The sequence below is a fragment of the Podarcis liolepis genome, assembly GCF_965112155.1.
Source record: "Podarcis liolepis genome assembly, chromosome: 6".
Lineage (NCBI taxonomy): Eukaryota > Metazoa > Chordata > Lepidosauria > Squamata > Lacertidae > Podarcis > Podarcis liolepis.
Window position 1 is genome coordinate 47551124 of NC_139559.1, and position 19174 is coordinate 47570297.

A 19174-nucleotide genomic window follows, 5' to 3' on the forward strand; every position below is an offset into this window, starting at 1 on the left:
ATCCAGGCAAGTAAGAGGCCTGATCGGATCTCAAGACACATCCCAGCCAGGCACAGGGACTCAAGGAGGTGCAAAATAAAGGATGTCATGTGGGGAAAGTCCCACAGGAGAGAGCTGGAGAGATGTGTTTGGCTCCTGGGCCTGAGGTTCTCCATCAAGTCACATCTGCCTTTATGGCCACCCTCTCTTTCTCCGTGACTGGTAAGAGGGAGGGAAGAAAGGATGGTTGCTGTGGGGAAGAGGCTTGAGAATTGGTACCTCTCTAGATCAGCAAGGCAAAAGCTACCTGCAGGCCACAAGGTCTTCCCATGCCTGGCCTAGCTTGACCCTGACATCTGAGGCTCAGTGGACTCCCCTTGGTTCTGAACCTCCAACACAAAGGAAGGCTAGGATGGAAGCGTTCAGCTCTGCTTTTCTGAAGTAGAACTATATAGAGTAGGAGAGTTCCACTCACAACACAAAGGCAGCAGCACCATGTGGTGATTTCTAGAGGGGGATAGATGCTGAGCTTCCCAAAATGGAACAAATCACCAGGTCAGTAATGGAGATCTCTAGGCTGACTAGATCTGTGGCTCACACACACAGCTTCTATCCCAGCATCAAATGGCAACTTGCATGTCTGTGAGCCACCACAGATCAAACTTCTTGCAAATCTCTGCATATCACTTTGTACATAAGACATTTCACTGCAGTCCATTCACACTTTCAGCTGTGTTATAAAGAATTAAGAAATAAAGGCATATATGGACTAGCCCTTAATTTAGGCCTTTGGGATACACAGTTTGCTGAATGTGTGTGTGATTTAGAAAAAAAAGCACTTAGCCACAGAATAAGTTGACCTGCACAACAAATTTAAAATATATTTTTCTACAAATGGACAGTATAATCACTCTGAAGTAGCGTTTCCTGAGCGGTACAGCAATAGCTAATCGTTATGCCTTTATAAAGTTTGCCTCTAATGTGCCTACAAGCATTCCCTCCCTCCGGCAAGGCTCACTCACAGAAGATCTGGTCGGAAGTGATGTATGAGGGCACACAGGGCCAGGCCACTTTTCCAGGAGGATGTGAAGTCTTCTACCTTGATGCCACGATAATTTGCTGTATTAGTTTGACACCAGCTAAGCAGCTCCTCATAGGCTCTGTTGGAATCTGGAGAAGGGTGGATGAAGGATGATGGAAGGGAGAGAGAGAAAGAGCAAACCAAGCTAAGGGTACATGAAAGAGGGCCACTTGGTCCAGTTCCCAAGATGTACCTAGTGACAAGCAGGTATTGGGAACCTTTCGGCCCAATCTTCTTCCGCCCCCTCCCCCAGGGGCCAACTCTAATCTTCTGATGTCTTGATGGCATCAGATGACTGATGGATGGGCAGTCCAGTACCTCCATCAGAGCTCGGAAAAGGGGAAAAGCCTAACACATAGCTACCAACAGAGATGAGACTGTGTATGTGCTACTTTAGGATTAGGGCAGACTGCTGTACTCCAAGTCCAGCTAAATAGGGAGCTTCAGCCAGCTTTTATGCTGACAAAATGTGACTGCTTTGCCTAAACCACAGCTCTGTTGTGATAGGAAGAACCACCACCAAAGTATACTTTGCTTCCATCAAAAACTAACCTGGCACCACTGACCCTACTCTGATGCCACACAGGAACCCACAACAATCACATTGCCATCATCTGCACCGCTGATTTACACATCAGCATGCAATAGATTTGTAACAACATCCTTAGCTTGGAATCCATCAACGCACAGCCTAAAAGCTGAGTGGAAGTGAATCAGAGAAGTCTTCCTAGTAGCTAGCACTCCATTTCTAACCAGGGTGACAGTGAACGGGCAGGTCACATTATCTCTCCACCTCCCAAAACACACAGTTATTTGCTAACCATCACAAGGGCTATTCCATAAGCAGAGCAAGGCCAAGGGGAACAGACTGGGCTATGGAAAACAATGACAGTGTGGGAGGAAATATGAGAAAACACAGAGAAGAAACAAGAGAGCTGTAATTTAAAGAGGGAAGGGGGAGCCAGAGGGACAGAGAAATGTGCGCACACACGTAAGAGAAGGCAGAAAAACAGTTCAAGAAATGCAGAGCGCTCTGAGGCATTTTTAGTTTATTTCATAGAAAGCTGGAAAGGAAAATGCTACAGCTGGAGCAAAATGTAATAGATAAACACCCTCGCCATTGTTTAAGAACTGGGCAGCAGGGGATTTCCCCCCCACAGAAGTGATAGTTTGGGAGTGAGAGATTGTGACAAATGTGTGTTTTTCTCCTGGGAGATGAATAGAGGGTGCCTATGCAGTAGGCAGAAATGTTTCAGCATTGTTAGTTTGTTGGGAGGCAGAGGTTTTTACACCCAAGTTTACACCTGAATAAAAGATTAAACATAAAAAAATAAAACCAGAATAAAAGGGAATTTCACTGTGGAAAGATTTGGACCATCTTTCTCCAGGGGACCTTGGCATGCCTGCAGTGAGGCCAAAATATGGCAAGGCCTTAGTTCTGGGCTTCTTGCCAACCAACAGGCAAACCAGCCCCAAGACAAGCCAGCCATGTTGCTAACCAAGTTACAGTCCAGAGTCAACTGGCTGGCTGACTATAACAGACCAAAGTTTCCTCAACCCTATTAAGACAACTAGATTCTGCTATTCTATTACTAAGGTGTATGCTGTGTGCTTGTGGATCATGGGAATATTGCCCAAAATGCAGGTGTATTACTGGGAATTCCCCCCCCCCCCCGAAAGGAATATCCTGAACCAGTTTTCTTCTGGGGTAACACATTTGAAGCACTTCCAGAAGTGGAACCATAGAGAATGGGTGGAGGGAGAAAAATAATTGCAAAAAGGACTGAGATCAGAGAACAAAAACTCAGCAAAAAAAAAAAGGGTCTCCTATATACTAGTAACAATCTGTTGACATTGACTTGTGGACTCTATGCACTATGCCAGAACACTTGAAAGTAGTCAGCCTTAACACTGATTCCTCTCTGCTAAGAAAATCTGCCTTCAGAGACTATTTTGCAAATTACAGACCATTGAGCAAAGCCAGACAAACATCTGTCTGGGATGCTGCAGGCAGTGGGTCTCTTGTTCCAGACTCAACTGAATCTCTCCCAATTTTATGTTTAATCTATGTGCAGAGCGGTGTGGATTCTGCACATGCAGAACTGAGTATCTCCAGAATCTCAAACATCATTATTTCAAAACAGGACATTTCTAGCCTTTATGGAGACAAAGGAAGGTTTGAAAAATGTGTCAGCAATGTCTGTAGGGTTAGAGCTGTTCAACAGTGGAACAGACTACCTTGGAAGGTGGTAGAAGTTTTAAAACAGAGGTTGGATGACCATCGGTCAGGGATTCCTGATGCAATGTAATTCCTACATTGCAGGGGTCTGGATTAGGTGACTAAAACTGGACTTCAGGGGGGCAGGAGGTAGATTGGTGCCTTGCCCATAACTAGCAAAAGTGGAACTCGCAAAACAACTAAATATATACACATTGCTTCATTTTCTTAATACGTAAGAAGCCACCCTATTCAGCTTTCATTGTCACAGAATCTCGGTTTGTTTTGTTTTTAGCAAAGGCAACAGTGTAATGTCTATGGAGAAGCAGGAACAGTCTGTTAGAGTGAATGCTTGGGATCACTCTTCCACATCCCAGTCTGAGAGACAGCAATATTGACCCAGATATTTGCTGCTTGGGGGTAAAGCAGAGTCCTAGGGAAGGAAAAGCAAGCAGAGAGGTCATATGGGTAGAGAAAAACAGAAGAGGAGGATCTGCTGCAGAGAAATCCAATTCATCTAAAGGGAGAGAACAGCGAGTATGAACAAGTGTGGAGGGGTCTGGTACTGGTTTTCAGGTGGATCCATGCAACCAGTAGCCAGGGGAGAACATGACCCAGACTTGCCTTTGCTGACTATCTCGGGGCTGCCACGACTTCTTCCTTTCTTCATATCCATTTCAATTTCTCCTGTCACATACAGATTACGAACCTGGAAGCAGGTGCACCCAGTTATTTATTTCCTATCACTGACCACAGCTTGGATCCAGAACAAGACCCAGCTAATTCCCCCAGGTCTGCAGCTGCCCAAACAATCCCTGTGTGGCCCTTAGCGTCCCAGCTTGGAAAACACACCACACCCCATTACTCAGCAAAGAACAACCTTCAGTGCCAGAACAGCACAAAAGGACGTCTTGCAAGGGAGTCTCTTCTCCAAGCCCTATTGCAGCGAATGCCAGCGTTCTTATACATTTCTGTTATTTTCGGAACATGGCTCAGGGACGTGGCATGGTGCCAGTGTTTAAAAGCTGCAAAGAGGAGTGAATGAGGCAAAGAGAATCATCAGAAAACTGACAAGGAAAAGGAGGAGATATTGTGTTCTTCACCACCACCCTATACGTATAGCGATACCTGAGAGGCTTTGATGGCTTGGAGGTTGATGTTTGGGTACCGCGTAGTAGGATCAATGCTGTACTGACTGATGTTCTTGTTGGTGTTGTCAGGTGAGGTCTGCGACAGCTGCTGATATATGCTCTCCCTGCATGGAGATTAAGCAGGAATGCCCCCCTCTTAGTCCCTCAGCACCAAGATACATTGTGTACGTGGCACTCACAGCCTTCAGCATTCGGGAGCCTTCAGGCAAAAGAGGAAGATTGACATGCTCTCACTCTTCTTATCTTCACAGCAGTCCCTCCTCACCCTTTGCCTGGGTCTGTGGCGTGAGCAGCATCAACAAGTTCTCCTGCGCTCTCAGATTCCCACTACATCAGACAGTTACACCCATTCCTGTCCCCCATTCCATGTTCCAGGTCAGTTACACATGGCCCTGCAGTCTCCTAGATGATGCTGGGAACTTCCTGAGGTTGGGCAGCAGAACAGAAAGGGGCTCCGCCAGCTCACTCACTTGCCTGTGTGCAGTTCCTGGTGTCTTATGGCTACCAGGCTAGGGCCTAAAAGACTGAACAAGAGAGCATGAAGCAGAAGACCCTTCAGAAAAGACTGTCTATGTTCAGTGGGAGAAAACTGCCCCAGACTCTGAAGCACTACTTCTAGACAAAATAGGCAGTCCTGGCTCACTGTATCAATATCTCTCCTCCCTACATTGAACACATAACCTGGAACATCTATAGACCTCAAGATACCACCACCATTGCCAGTCACCCCACCATCACTGTGGGCAGAGAATGCCCCTTCTCAGAGTGCTCACCTCTCAGCCAGCACATCCAAAGGGGGCATCCCCGAGGCCCATCTTTTCACCATCCAGGCAGCATCGAAAGCTGCCAGGAACCCTCTGCCCACACCAGTGCCCAAAGGCCAGAATGGCTGGGAAACAAAAAGAGAGAGAAAGAACAAAGAGATGTTTTGGGGTCTCTTAGCAAAATGAGTCAATGAGATATAGCAGACGTTGGCCAACAGCTCAGCTGCATCAAAAACGCAGCAGGAAATTGGGATTCCAGAGTGATTCTGGCAGTCATGGTTACTTCACAGCAGCCCCTCTGTGTGCTGCATGTTGTTTTGGCAAACGTTTGCATTAAATGGGGGCCCACTCCCCACTCACACCAAGTGTCAGCTGGCTAGCTCTGTTTTGCCAGATAAAGGGGGCTGCATAGTGAAGTGAATTAGTGCAAAGGATAAAGTGCTAGATCAGAGACAGCAGGTTTCCCAGATGTTGGACGAGCCCTCCAAGCTAGACAAACAGAAGGGCAGGGTTATTTAAAAAACAGACAAACAAACAAAAAACCCAATATATATGGTCCCCGGCCAAAGGTTAGCCTCACGCCTCACAAAATCCAGGAGCAGATTTGCCTTCAAGCCCAGATAGTCAAGTAACATGGCTCCCTGCTAAGTCCAGGTGAAAGACAGTCTGTCTGAGAAACATGCAGATTTAAAACAAGATAGCAGGTTGCTTAACTCCCATCCTTTAAAGAACATTTCAGCTTTCAACACATTTTCTGCAACGGTTCCCATCACAACGCATGGAAGAGGAAAGTTTTTTTTTTCTAATCAGTACAGCATTATTTACTGTAATGCAAGTTTATAAACACTCATAGAAATCAATGGGAATGAAAGCTTAGCCAGTGTCAGAAAAATCCCAAAGTAAAGCTCCCATGTAACGCAGTTACAACAAACTTCACACAAATTGTTTAAACCTACATTTCCCAACTGACAGCAATTTTTTAAGATGAGGAAGCTTTTAACGAAACCCTCTCCACTTCTGAACCAGAAATAATAATAAAAAAAACAGCATGAGGCAAAGGACCCCCGGGCTGTTAAGTCCAGTCAAAGGCAACTATGAGGTTGCAGTGCTCATTTTGCTTTCAGGGCAAGGGAGTCGGCGTTTGTCCACAGACAGCTTTCTGGCTCATGTGGCCGGCATCACTAAACCGCTTCTGGCGCAACGGAACACCATGACAGAAACCAGAGTGCACGGAAACGCCGTTTACCTTCCCGCTGCAGTGGTACCTATTTATCTACTTGCACTGGTGTGCTTTTGAATTGCTAGGTTGGCAGGAGCTGGGACAGAGCAACGGGAGCTCACCCCATTGCACGGATTTGAGCAGCCAATCTTCCGATCAGCAAGCCCAAGAGGCTCAGTGATTTAGACCACAGCACCACCCGCTCCCCACTCAACCAGTACAATCTCAAGGCAGTGTGCCATGTGATTTTTCTGAACAAGTAGGTCAGTTCATATGGAAAGATAAGTGAATGAGAACTGCAATCAAGGATGGTTGAGATGCAGCACCACCACACCCACTCTCCCACTGTGAAAAGGACTCTGTCCATATGCTTGTTGTGGTCTCATTATGGGGACACGTACCTCCACCAGGCAGTCCCCCACCAATCCAATGAGCAGCTTGGCGCCGTTGCAGTCACGCACAAGAGCTGCGTTGTCTGAGCGGCTCATGCAGGTGAAGTCGAACATGTCAACATCTGGGCGGCTGCGGTGGTTCAGTGCAAACTGCAAATCAGGCAGCTGGTAATTGGTGGAGAAGTTGGCAGCTTCCTTGGCGTAAGCAAGAAGAGCTTCTTGGTTCACATTCTCTGGAGACAGCAGGCTCTCTATGTCTGACTTGTCCTAGAAATGAATGGAGACCAAGATATCTTCCATAGCAATAGTAAAAAAATCTTGTTGGAATGTTGCAGAGTTCAAGATTATGGGTGTGTCAATCAGCTCTCGGCCTGTCAGGATCTTTCACCTCCAAAGCATGTAAATTCAAAAGATGGTTTTGGGTCGCCATCCCCTCCCACATGGTACTTGCAGGAGCTTCAGTCTCTATACGTACATTTAAGATAACTCCTTTTTTCAGCAGGCTCTGCTTCTTGGCTGTCATGACGAAGTAATGAGTGTCGTCTTTATAGTAGACAATGTTTTCTAAGTCAATGCCTATAATTGTTCAAACACAAGCAGAAGGTTAAAGGCTGGGGGCTGTTTTCAGCCTAGCACTACACGAAGGCAAGGACTTCTGCTTGGGCAAAGGCATGTTCTTCTGCCCTCTTCTCCCCCTGTGCCCCTAAATCTGTTCAAGGGGTTCCCCCAACACTCTGGTGTAGATTTGGGGGAACACAGGACACACACAGCAGGGAGAAGAGGAGGGAATTTCTATTGCACAAGAGGAAAGCCTTCTGTTGATGCAACATGGTACTTTGTACTATCAGATTTTTAGAAGACATCCGAAGACAGCCCTGTTTAGGGAAGCTTTTAATATTTAATAGGTTATTGTATTTTAATGTACTGTTGGAAGCCGCCCAGAGTGGCTGGGGAAACCCAGCCAGATGGACGGGGTATAAATTAATTATTATTATTATTATTATTAACATGTAAGATGGCTTACATGGATTTAAATTCATGGAAGGCTATCAATAGCTACTAGTCATGATAGCTGCATGTTGCTTTCAAGACCAGAGGCAGTGTGTCTCTGAATACTAATTGCTGGGGAACCACAGTCAGGGAGGCCGGCCATTGCCCTCATGATCAGTTTGCAGACTTCCCAAAGGCATCTGGCTGGCCACTGTAAGAAAGCAGGATTTTTGACAAAGCAGGTCTTTGGTTTGATCCAACAGAGCTCTTCCTTTGTGCTTTCAGAGCTTTATATAGTTGGCACTTGAGGAAACAAATATCCTATCTGCCAAAAATCCCATGCCAAGAAAGCCTGATTTGTTAAACTACCCAAACAAGCAGATTTACATAATTTATTCAGCTTCTATTGGAATGTATCCAAAATGGCAAGGATCCAGGACTGGTCAAAAAGGTATTTGAAACAGGTTGACCCTTTTCCATTTGCTGTGTGGGCTTCCCCGTTTTCTCTCACTGCAAACTACGGAATGACATAGATTTTATTGAAGGCACAAAGGGAAAGTGTCATTAACTGTAGGTAAGAAGCATCCGGCCCAGACCTGTTTTGTTGTAGAGGTTTTGGAAGAATTTCTGGTTGTAGATGCGAGCCACTCCGCTGATCTCGGCCACCTCCACCTCAGCCCTGCTGTGGTGATTAACGAAGTTGGTGGTGATGCCAATGGCCAATTTCCCACGGGTCTCCTTCCGCTTAAAGCCTGGAGATAAACACACAAAGAGCGCTAGTCCTGAAGGAAAGGGAAGGGTTGGCAGTTTGTGAAAGAACTAGGGAGAGGATAGAAGAACAGAACATGGGGCCTGTTCCCTCATCTGAAATATGGTAACACCCCAAAAGTGTCCAGACTAGCCACTCTATTTCTAGTAGCGGAGTAGCAAACGCCAAGCCCCAGCTCCATTGAATATCAAGATCTCTGAAGAGTTGCATGGTATTTACCAGCTCTCAAGGTGACACCATGAGGAATTCTGATTGAACGTTGCAAGAAAGCTCAGCACCATGGCAGGACGGCAATTGTACACATCTGTTATGATCTGAAATGCTGGGAGCATTTCACAAAAGCCGAACTGGGTCTCTCTGTTTGGGGAATTGTTGGTAGGGCTTGAAAAATACTGCAGCACTCCTATAAAGGTGTGGGAAATGAAAGGAGAGGGGCAAGGAAATGCTGGAGTGGAGTGGCAGGTCAGCTCTGAAAATGGTCTGGGCAAGCCCCAGTAAAAGCTGCCACCAGAGCAAGCTTCCTGGTGCCAAAGCGTCTACAGAGAATGTTCCCTCTCCCTTTGCTTTTCATCTCCTCTCCTGCCCCAAGGCAAGATGCCTTTCAGATTTTTTATGACCCAAGCTATTATCAATGGTTGGCGTTGTGGTAGGCTGGGCAGCTGCTCTTGCCGATGCACCTAAAGCCCTCCTGAGGAGCCCTTGATTTGGTATTGAGGGAGATCAGGAGAAGCAGAGCAGATGAAAGCAAAACTTTAAGTCGGGGGGAAAAATGTCCAGTAGCACCTTAGAGACCAACTAAGTTGGTTCTGAGTAAAAGCTTTCGTGTGCATGCACATGAAAGCTTATACCCAGAACCAAATTAGTTGATCTCTAAGGTGCTACTGGACATTTTTTATTTATTTATTTCGACTGCGTCAGACCAACACGGCTACCTACCTGAATCCAAAACCTTAAGTGTCAAACATATGGTCTCTAGGCCAACTCCCCAAGTGACAAAATGAAAAACAGTATATCAATTTAAACACACACAAAAAGAGGCAATTTCAGTTAACTCTACTTCACTCAATTTGCAGATTCCAGGGCAAATATTAATACTCTACAAACATTTCCCCAAACAACCAAAAATATAGGAAGCAGGGCTCCCCTGAATTCTGAGTGTCATAAAAGCTGAGGTTTGGGGAAGTGTCTACCATCCCCAAAATCTGCAATAATGCTTTGGCCTTTCACTTGGCTAGGCACCATATCTACAAACTGGACTGCATCTGCATTGAGTTGCCCTGTTTGTTCCTAGAAAACTTGTAGCTTTGCCCTTTATTCTATCTGCTGGAGGTGCTCAGTACACAGGAAGGGGGGAACCTGCTCATCACAAGGCCAGAGGCACAAGTTTCCTCCAGTGTTGAGGAGAGATGCTATTAGAGGCCTAAGGAGCTGTTGATAAGACACCTGGAGCATCAAAAAATCCCCGAAGTAAAATTCTCCCACAACCTTAACTAGAGGTCTTAAAGGGCTGCTTACCTTCTGGCACAAACCTGCCACCACCGGCAGAGATGAGGACGTCAAATTCACACTGGTTCAGAAGACATGAAGGAGGATTTAGGATGGCTCTCCAGCCACTGACTGTAATAACAGAGGATGTTATTAATAGCATCAGGATCCCTGCTGCAAAGACTGTCAAATTCACCAGACCCTTCCCCAGACTTGCATATTTATAAAGAAAGCAGGAACAAATCAGGAGAAACTGCAGGTCTCTGTCTCAAAAGCAACCCAATCCTGTCTTGGAATGTGTTAAGGGCACCATAATGTCCTGGTCTGAAACTCAAGAACTGCATTTGTTCACAATTTTGGAGATGGGATGGGATTGCCTTTGTGGAGGGACCCGTAGCCAACAGGACACCCATGAAAATGTAACAGCTTGACCAAGACATGTCTCAGAGCCATGTGTTGTGAGTGATGTGAGAGACCATGAGCATTTTTTGGCAGGGTGTGTCTGATGGCCTGGTTTCTTTCTGGTTTTGCTTCTATGGCAAAGTAAGGGGGAAATGAACATTTGAAAGTGGAGGCAGAACAGAAAAGAAACTCATCCATGAAACAGTTTTTCACTGTGACGTCCTGAGCTACCTTCTCACCTGCAGAAACAAGGGGTGTGGATTGGTGCATTGCCCTTAAGGACTCCAAAGGCTTAGGACTTTTGTCGTTCTTACCTTGTCCATCTGAATTTGCTGCAGGTGGAACGAGCCCCTTAAACTGCACATTGATGTGAACCTGAACCCCCAAGAGTAAGGCAACTTTCAGCAGGATCAGCTGCAGCTGGCGGATGCCTGCAAGACAGAGAAGGAGAGGATTAGCAGAGCTGGCCCAATTAAACAAACAAACAAGCCCATCTGTGCCCATTTCAAAGTCGCTCTCAGGCAAGCACTGCCTTAAACCTCAGCTCCACCTTCCAGCCGCCTCTTCTTCCAATTTCAGAAAGAAGCCTGTTCCATGATTTCCCTGTCATGGGATTGGAAAATCATGGCCTTCCCCAGCTTCAACAAGAGGGATACTGAGTCCCAAAGAGTTAATGAATATGGCACCATGGAGTGTTTTCTAGAAGCAGACTGGGTGGAAGAGTGTGCAACAAGCTAAACTCCAATAAGCCAATACAGTGGTACCTCGCAAGACGAATGCCTCGCAAGACGGAAAACTCGCAAAACGAAAGGGTTTTGCGTTTTTTGAGCTGCTTCGCAAGACGATTTTCCCTGTGGGCTTGCTTCACAAGACGAAAACGTCTTGCAAGTTTGTTTCCTTTTTCTTAACACCGTTAATACAGTTGCGACTTGACTTCGAGGAGCAACTCATAGCCTTTTTTGTGGTAGCCTTTTTTGAGGTTTTTAAAGACTTTGGTGATTTTTGAAGCTTTTCCAAAACTTTTCCGACACCGTGCTTTGCAAGACGGAAAAAACCACAAGACGAAAAAACTCACGGAACGAATTAATTTCGTCTTGCGAGGCACCACTGTAGTGTTAAAGTGAAAGCAAAGCCCAAAAGACAGGAATGATAATTAAAGTCAGCTAATTCCTCTGCCACACTGGCAATTTGACTGATTTATTTACTTACACAATTTATTAATTTATTTGAAACACTGATCCAATGCTGTTCTTTCTGAACTGGTACCACCTTGATGTACAGTTACTTTCTTGATATACAGTTTAATTTGGGTACCCACTGCAGTTCCCTCAGTGAAACACATCCCTCCTTATGAGACACACCGTAGAATCGTAGAGCTGGAAGGGACCATGAGGGTCAACTAGTCCAGCCCCCTGCAATGCAGGAATCTTTTTGCTCCATGTGGGGCTCGAACTCACAACCCTGAGATTAAAGCCTCATCGACTGAGCTATCTAGTAAGAACCAATTCCTGAGAACGCCCTTTCGAAAGCAGAAATGCTACATTTTACAGTAAATGTTCAGTTTACATAAGGTTGCTGGACCTTTAAACGCACTTTTAAATGGCTTTTTCAGTAAATGCTTTCTAGACCAAGCCATTAATTAATTAATTAATATTATTCCATCCTCCCCACTCCCACCCCTACTAGCTCCCATTAGCTGGTAATGCTGGTTTCTCGCCACTGTTCCATAATGCTGGAGATCCTTTCCCTGCTCTGGTCCATTCTGCATTACTTACTGATGTGATCCAAGGATCCTGTGCAGAAGTGGCCATAGAATTTCTTCGCTCCCAGAGCCCGCAGGTCTTGGATGCTGAAAGGCCAAAGGTGCAGCACATTGTTCCGGGAAAAGGAGTCTCTCTTCTCCACCACCACCACATGGGCTCCAAGGAAGGCCAGTTCAATCGCCGAGCGGAGGCCGCAAGGGCCTGCCCCAATAATCAGGCACTGGAAAAAGAATTGTCACCGGGTGGTAAGTTTATAAAATGGTGCCATAAAGGAGACAATGCTTACACTTGGAAGCTGCCGTGGCCGCAGCCTCTGGAGCAGGCAGGTAACATACAGTCCATAAGAGTGACTGTGAGCTTGGCATTGTGTCAAAAGAGCAGGCGGGCACAATGCTGCTTTTCAGAGGCAAAGGAAGACCCAGCAGCAGGCATGTCCACAGTCCGATTCAGGAGCCTAATCCAGCCTGCTGGTTGGTTTAATCTGGTCCCTGTAGCAGCTTACTTCCTGGGGTCAAATCCTACAAAAAGGTTAACAACTTTGGTTGGCCCTTTGATTGACCCTCATGGCCCTTCACTTCATCAAATCTGGCCCTCTTTGAAAGTTTGGACACCACTGCTCTGCAGTTAACTGCTTTTTGCCATTACCGTGGTCTTGTCCCCTCACTACTATAAACGCCTTCTTCAGGGATTTTTTTTTTTTAAAAAAAACCTGTTTTAGCACAGAACTTAAGTTTGGCGAACCCACACAGAGTGACTTGTCTCAGTCTCCTTCAGCAAAGCAGCCGTTCAATCACATGAGTGGACAGTCAGAATTTGAATCATGCTTTGTTGCAACAGATCCAGCCATACAGGAAGTTCTTAAACATCCACCAAGATTTTTGCAACAGATGTTTACACTCCAAACCACCTAAGGCCCAATGCTGCTCATCTTGCCTGTACACCCCCAACAAGTCACTGCAGATCCAAACATTATTTTTGCAGGGCATTCCGAGATCTGCTACATACGTCTGAGCTCTACTCTCAGAGCGTACGTTTAAGGCTTATCTTGGCAATCGCCTCAAGCTGAACTGCTTAGCCTCCGTTCAAAGGCAGTTTGAATCCGTATATGGGGTTGGAAGGAAGGCAGCCCTTGCTCCATAGAGCAGAAACTCACACACCAGCACCAAGCATCCTTGGGCAGCTGCCAAAGATCAACCCCATTCCTGCCAGTGGTCCCGTCCCCCCCCCCCCCCCGCTTAAAAAGAAATTCAGCCTGATGCTCCTAGCCGAGACTAGCCCCAAATGGCAATCTCCCACAAGATGGCATAGCTTTGTTCCAGGTCAGGGCATTGTGGGAAATTCAACCAACCATCCCTAGCTGCCCAGCAAAGGCTCAGAGATTTTCCGGGCACCTTCCTTGTCATCCAGTGCTTTGTGCTGCCACTAAGTAAGCCCAGCAAGGCCCTCCAGAGTTCCCTTTGTCTCCATCACTCTCAAACCTGGAGCCATCCCTGGACACAGTACAGAGTCACAAAGTGACATGGAGCCAAGAGTCACTCATCATGAGTGGTGATGTTCACACAACCACAGTCCAGACTGTTCAGCACTTCACATTCCCAAAGCTCCACAAGCTCAGCAAAGAGTCACGTTTTCCCAGCAACAACCTGTTGCTGCTTAAGTGCTAGGAAGATGTCAAGTGTTTTTGAAACAGAAGCTCGCTCCCAAGAAGACAACTAGGAAACAATACAAAGTACCAGTTTACCATCCTGTAGGCTTTTCTGTCCCATGGTTACTTGGCCATATGATTTAGCACAAAAGTAGGGCATCTAATCCCCCTGCAACACATTCTTGCGTGCGGTAACAGTTGGAGTCTCGACCGCAAGGGCTCCCTGCAATTCTCCCATGGCTGGATTGTCAATTATATTAGGCATCCCTGGGTGTGATGTTAAGCAGGGAAGGTGGTTCTCCTGAGCTACAGGGTTTCATGGACAGAATCTTTTAACAGCCACTCAGAGCTCCTTTGGGAGGAAGGGTGGGGTAGAAATTTAATAAATAAAATTAATATATATATATAAAGGAATGGCTTCTCTTCTCTTTCTTTCCTTTCCTTCAGGTTTCACAATTCCAAGTGTTTACATATTTTGAAAGATTTTCACGACACTGGTCTTTCTCAATTTTTCCTTTTAATTTACATTTTTTCTTTTGAGGTTTTACAAAGAAACCATACTGCGTCATCTCCGTTTGCTTATGTGCTGTGTGATGATCGGTTTGTTGGTGATGATGCAATTAAATCTTGATTTTAATGCATAAAGTCAACTTTGGAATGGTTCTTCAGGAGCACAATTGCTTACACATTTGGAAATCAACGGAAACCCCACCATTATCAGTGCGAGTTATCTTTTAGAAGGAACACAACAGACGATCTACTTCTGTAAGGGAAGAACTAGGAAGTAATGGTAAAACATTGTAGCAATGCACGTAGGGGTAGGCAGAACTAATGTTTACATTACGTATAGCAACAAATCAGGAATTGGAGCTAGAGGTACAGCAACCACAGAATACGAAAAATAACCCAGATATGATAATCTGTACTGCTGAGGTTTCCACACATTTAAGAAATAGGCCTGCTTCAGCATCTGGGAAACATGGGAAGATGGTCCTTGGTATTGGCGACCAGGGAAGAGGCCTAGAATGTTCAGCATCTCATGTGATGACCATCAAGTAGACAAGGGCTGCAGATCCTTCAGCCCATGGACCAAACCTGGTCCACCAGGTGTTCCTATTTGGCCCACACGGCTATTTTTCTAAAACCACTTGCACCTGCCCCACACCTGATGTCATTTGTGACATCAGGTGTGAGGCAGATAGAGACACGGCTGCAAAAAACTGAACTCCTGGCACATCAGCTGATGCATAGAGAGTTCAATCCTCCTTTGTGTAGCATCTCCCCCAGTGGGCAAACGTTGACAGGTGGGCAGCACAAATGACCTGTCAAAAGCTGGCCGCTCAGGGCGGGGGAGATAAATATGTGGCCCACCAGGCCGAAAAGGTTCCCCCAACCTATTCTATTCTCTGAAGCATAGCGACCGCAGTTCTGCCACCTTACCTTGGTGTTGGCGCATGCTGTCCCCTGATCATAGTCTTTGTGCCCGGCCTTCTTGTCTAGCTTGGTCCACAAAGCCTTGGCACTCCAGTAGTTGAGGCGAGACTTGAGTTTGTGATAGAACTGGAGCTGGCCAGTATGCTCCAGTCCCAGGTGTCTGCAAAGCGCCTCAAAACTTCCCAGCACCTCTTTGCACTGCTTGGCATGGAGAAAAGTGTCAAAGAGCGAATGAGACAGATTGGACTGCTCCCCATTCTGATGGCTCATCCTCCTGGGAACTCAGGGGCAAAGAAGAAGCCTGGAAAAGAAAGAAAGCAACAGGTGAGCATCAACAGCTCCGGCTCCTTGGAGAGATCAGGAATTTGGCATTGCAAGGCAACACCCAGCAGCAAGACATAACTCCCTGCTTCCAGCTGCTCCCTCTTAGGAGATGAAGGGGAATGCAACTAACCTATCTGTTTACACCCATATGCAGCCTTATACATAGGTCCTGTTCAGGAGAAGGGTTATGTCTGAACTCAAGACACGCTGAAGCTTAGACATGAGAGCAAATGCATGCAGTATGAGCAGATGCAGAAGTCTGAAGGCAATGTGTCTTGTCTGAGCTATTCCAGGGGTGGGGGAACTCTTTGGCTTGGCAGGCCAGATCTTTATCTTCCCATACCCCATGGCCCATCTTAATAGATGCAAGAGAAACAGCTAGCACACCAGCTGATTGACAGGTGGGCGTGATATGGGGAAAATGGCCCCATGGGGCCAGACTGGACCCCTGCCTAGCCAAGATTGGCTCACGGCCTAGAAGTTCCCCACCCCGAGTTATTATAACAACAACACTTCTAGCATCTAGAGGTCAGATGTTAACTGTGATAGGTATATACAGACTATGAAATCCCAAAGAAACATATTTATGCATTTGAAAAGCCCCAAGTCATATTTAGCACAGAAAATGGAAAGAGCATAAAAACATATGCTTATTCCCAGTTAGGGCGCACATTTTGCCCTCAGCAGCATTAGGAAAAATCCAAGCTCTACCTCCAAGCAAAGGTCTGTCTCCTTTCACAGACAAGGCCAACAGTCAGTGTGAAAATGTTGCACACCATGGTTGACTCATGCATGTCGGGCCCAGAGAAATAGCTGGGAAATTATCTGAAGTGGAAAAACACCACTTCCTTTTCCCCTAGTCCATTTGCATCCCACCCGCCAAGTCTGGACTACAGAGTATGCATGAAAAGTCTTAATTCAGGCTTGCTTTGTGCTAAACAGCAGATCTACAGAAGACTGGAGGTTACACAAGATTTGGCTGCTCTTTGACTTTCTTAATCAATATTAATTCTGGAATGCAAGATATACAGACTTTAGCAAAGAAGGCAGGAATACAAAAGACTGTAGCAAAGAAGGAAACTGATGAAGTGATTAATCTGCACATGTGTAGTGATTTTCAAGAAAGGAGTCTATATATTTCTAACAAGAATCTTATGGGCAGTTGATATACTTGTCCTGCTGCAGCTTATTCATATTCAGGAGAAGGAGGAGTGATGTGTTTACCTGCGGTCAATGATACAGCTGTAATTTGGAAGCACTACAAAGCAGCCTGCACATTTTTCTAACCGCAGCCCTAAGTTTCCTAACACAGTGACTTGCTCGGCGTTCTGTACTAATTTCCCCCAGCTTCGCGGTTAGCAACTTCCTGTGCGCCCACTCAACCACATTTGTTGCTAAAGAAGACTGACACAGGCTGGGAAATTTCCTTGCAGTGTCTAAAGAGAAAGGTGACTTCCTTCTGGTTTGCAGAAGCCAATGTGCACACACATCTCATTATATATATATCATTTACTAACCATGGAGAAAGAGCTATTTCCTTCTTGCCTTCTGCACACAGAAAGGATAATAAAACAGTTGACTGGTGTAACATCTGCTAATGAAGTTTCTTTCAAGTGCTTTGCATAACTTCAGGCATGCATTGCATGGAGAAAGTTGTCTTTCACTGAAATCAGTCAGCTTTCCTTGCCTAGAATGCTGACTTCTTAGCACCAGGGCATTAATTTATTTTTTTACTTAATGCAGCTGTGAAGTCATTGGGCAGCCAATTTGATCAAGGAAGTGTTTTTTGGTGCTGGTGTTTAATCCATCTGCCCCATGTTTTCCTGATTGAACTTGCCCTCCCCAAGATGCCTATTTGCTGTGTGTGTGATACAGGAACTTGTATCATGCCAGTATTTTTCTCTGAATGGAAGAAATAGCAAGTGTGTGTGTGCGCGTGTGCACATATACACACATCTGTGTGAGAGCAATTTAGAACAGGCAAACAGTGCAGGGATAAGAAGTTAAAAATATTCACCTCTGTGCTTCTTCCCTAATCAAATTAGCAGTCACATATTCCACGGCTGCATTTAGTTAAACATTAAACACTGCAGCTCTCATGTCATAGAAGGTGGTGAACTCTCATTAGTTAAAGGTTTTTAAGCAGAGGCTAGACAGTTACCTATCAGTGGTGGTGTGGCAGTGGATGTCCTGCTCTGTTTGTGAGTCCTTCCAACTCTTAAGATACGTTTTTTCTAATATATGTTTCATCTTGTACAAACATCTTTATGCTCAGTGTTAACAGCTGAGCTGTACAAAGACAAAGCTTGAAAGCTATGTCCACTACAGAGTTTGTAACATTTTTGTTGGTCCTTAGAATGCTTTTACCCAACTGTGGATTTTGGAATATTTATTGTGAACCAACATGGCTCCCTTTGCTTTTTTCACAGATCTCCAGAGTTACTCCACATGAAGCAAAAAAGGGGGAGGTTGGTTGGTGGTGGCATCATAGTACTCAGCCAGAACAAACCCAGTGTGATTTCTCATGGTATGGCAAAGAAAACGTCAGGCACATGTCCTCTTTCTAGATTTCTTGGATAAAGATATGAAGGAAATAATTTGATTTAGTGCAAAAAATTCCCCCACATGAGATGCACAGGCCTCTCCCCAGAGAGGACATGCAAGAGTTACCCTTTAACACATTACCCTGGGGTGTTGGGGGCAGTATGCCATGAGGTGGGGGGACACATAATGCTCCCTCTAGGGTAGCTTGTCCAGCTTTGGTCCTCACCCTGCACTCAGCTCTGATCTGTGACTCCTAGAAGCTGTCAGCATGCAACAGTGACCACACCCCAGGAAACAGCTTCAACTGGCCAGCTAAACCAGGTGAGGGTAGCTGATGGGTCTCAAACCCTCTGTGAGTCAGGAATTTCCCCTGCATGTGAAGAAAGGCTTGAGCGGATGAGACCAATAGGGGGTCCAACAGTCAAGATGGCAGTTTCTGCATGTGCTGTAGGGTGCAGGTGGGACTCGTCAACCAGGGAAGGTAGCTCAACCAGGAGAAGGAAGACTCTGATCTTAAACCTCTGCTGCCTTGCAGGTTATCTTTGGAAGAAGACAAGACTAATGGAGTAAACCCTACACAGATCCGGAGTGGAGTTCCCAAGGCATTTGGATGGCACCTGGTACACTTGCCTTCCGGCAATTCCTGCAGCCAAGCTGGTGCCAAACATATTGCTCTGCTTTCCTCTGGACCATATCAGCAAGGCAGGGTGTGTGTGTGTGGGTGGGTGGGTGGGTGGGTTGACTTCTGGGCATTCCAGGACCTACGCACTGCCCAGGCTTTAGCGCTGCTAATGTAGTGGTTTGACCTCACCCCTAGAGGCGCACTCCATTGTCCCTTGAGACAAACGTATACCAACCCTGGACACGCACACATACAAAGAAAGTGCATTTCACTGACACTTCCTGATTACATGCAAATGTTTGCACAGTTTGTCAAGCATGCTGTTTGTCATGGGAACCACTTTTACAAATCTCCAGTGTGCCACATGGTTATTCCCTCAAAATGTGGGGGCA

The 19174-nt window shown here is 45.9% G+C and overlaps 1 protein-coding gene and 2 long non-coding RNA genes across 6 annotated transcripts in view; all 3 read right to left on the bottom strand.

Moving 5' to 3' along the window:
* Positions 1 to 19174, bottom strand: part of LOC310709587 — a 479424-nt gene that overhangs the window by 219965 nt on the left and 240285 nt on the right. The window lies entirely within an intron of this gene.
* The window catches only part of MICAL1 (microtubule associated monooxygenase, calponin and LIM domain containing 1), a 42950-nt gene that overhangs the window by 12134 nt on the left and 11642 nt on the right, over positions 1 to 19174 (bottom strand). For all 4 annotated transcript variants that reach the window (XM_083510843.1, XM_083510842.1, XM_083510841.1 and 1 more), the window contains 11 exons: positions 15299 to 15593; positions 12226 to 12433; positions 10765 to 10881; positions 10079 to 10180; positions 8391 to 8546; positions 7280 to 7380; positions 6814 to 7071; positions 5203 to 5318; positions 4407 to 4533; positions 3903 to 3987; positions 1002 to 1149 (listed from right to left, as the gene is read on the bottom strand). In XM_083510843.1, coding sequence (XP_083366969.1) covers positions 1002 to 1149; positions 3903 to 3987; positions 4407 to 4533; positions 5203 to 5318; positions 6814 to 7071; positions 7280 to 7380; positions 8391 to 8546; positions 10079 to 10180; positions 10765 to 10881; positions 12226 to 12433; positions 15299 to 15562 — 1682 coding nt within the window. In that variant the 5' untranslated portion in view covers positions 15563 to 15593. The remainder of the gene's footprint in view (positions 1 to 1001; positions 1150 to 3902; positions 3988 to 4406; positions 4534 to 5202; positions 5319 to 6813; positions 7072 to 7279; positions 7381 to 8390; positions 8547 to 10078; positions 10181 to 10764; positions 10882 to 12225; positions 12434 to 15298; positions 15594 to 19174) is intronic.
* LOC310710208 lies at positions 2213 to 2514 on the bottom strand. Its single transcript, XR_014527888.1, has 2 exons — positions 2398 to 2514; positions 2213 to 2364 (listed from the first exon to the last, which is right to left on the bottom strand). It is a non-coding gene; the product is annotated as an uncharacterized lncRNA (long non-coding RNA).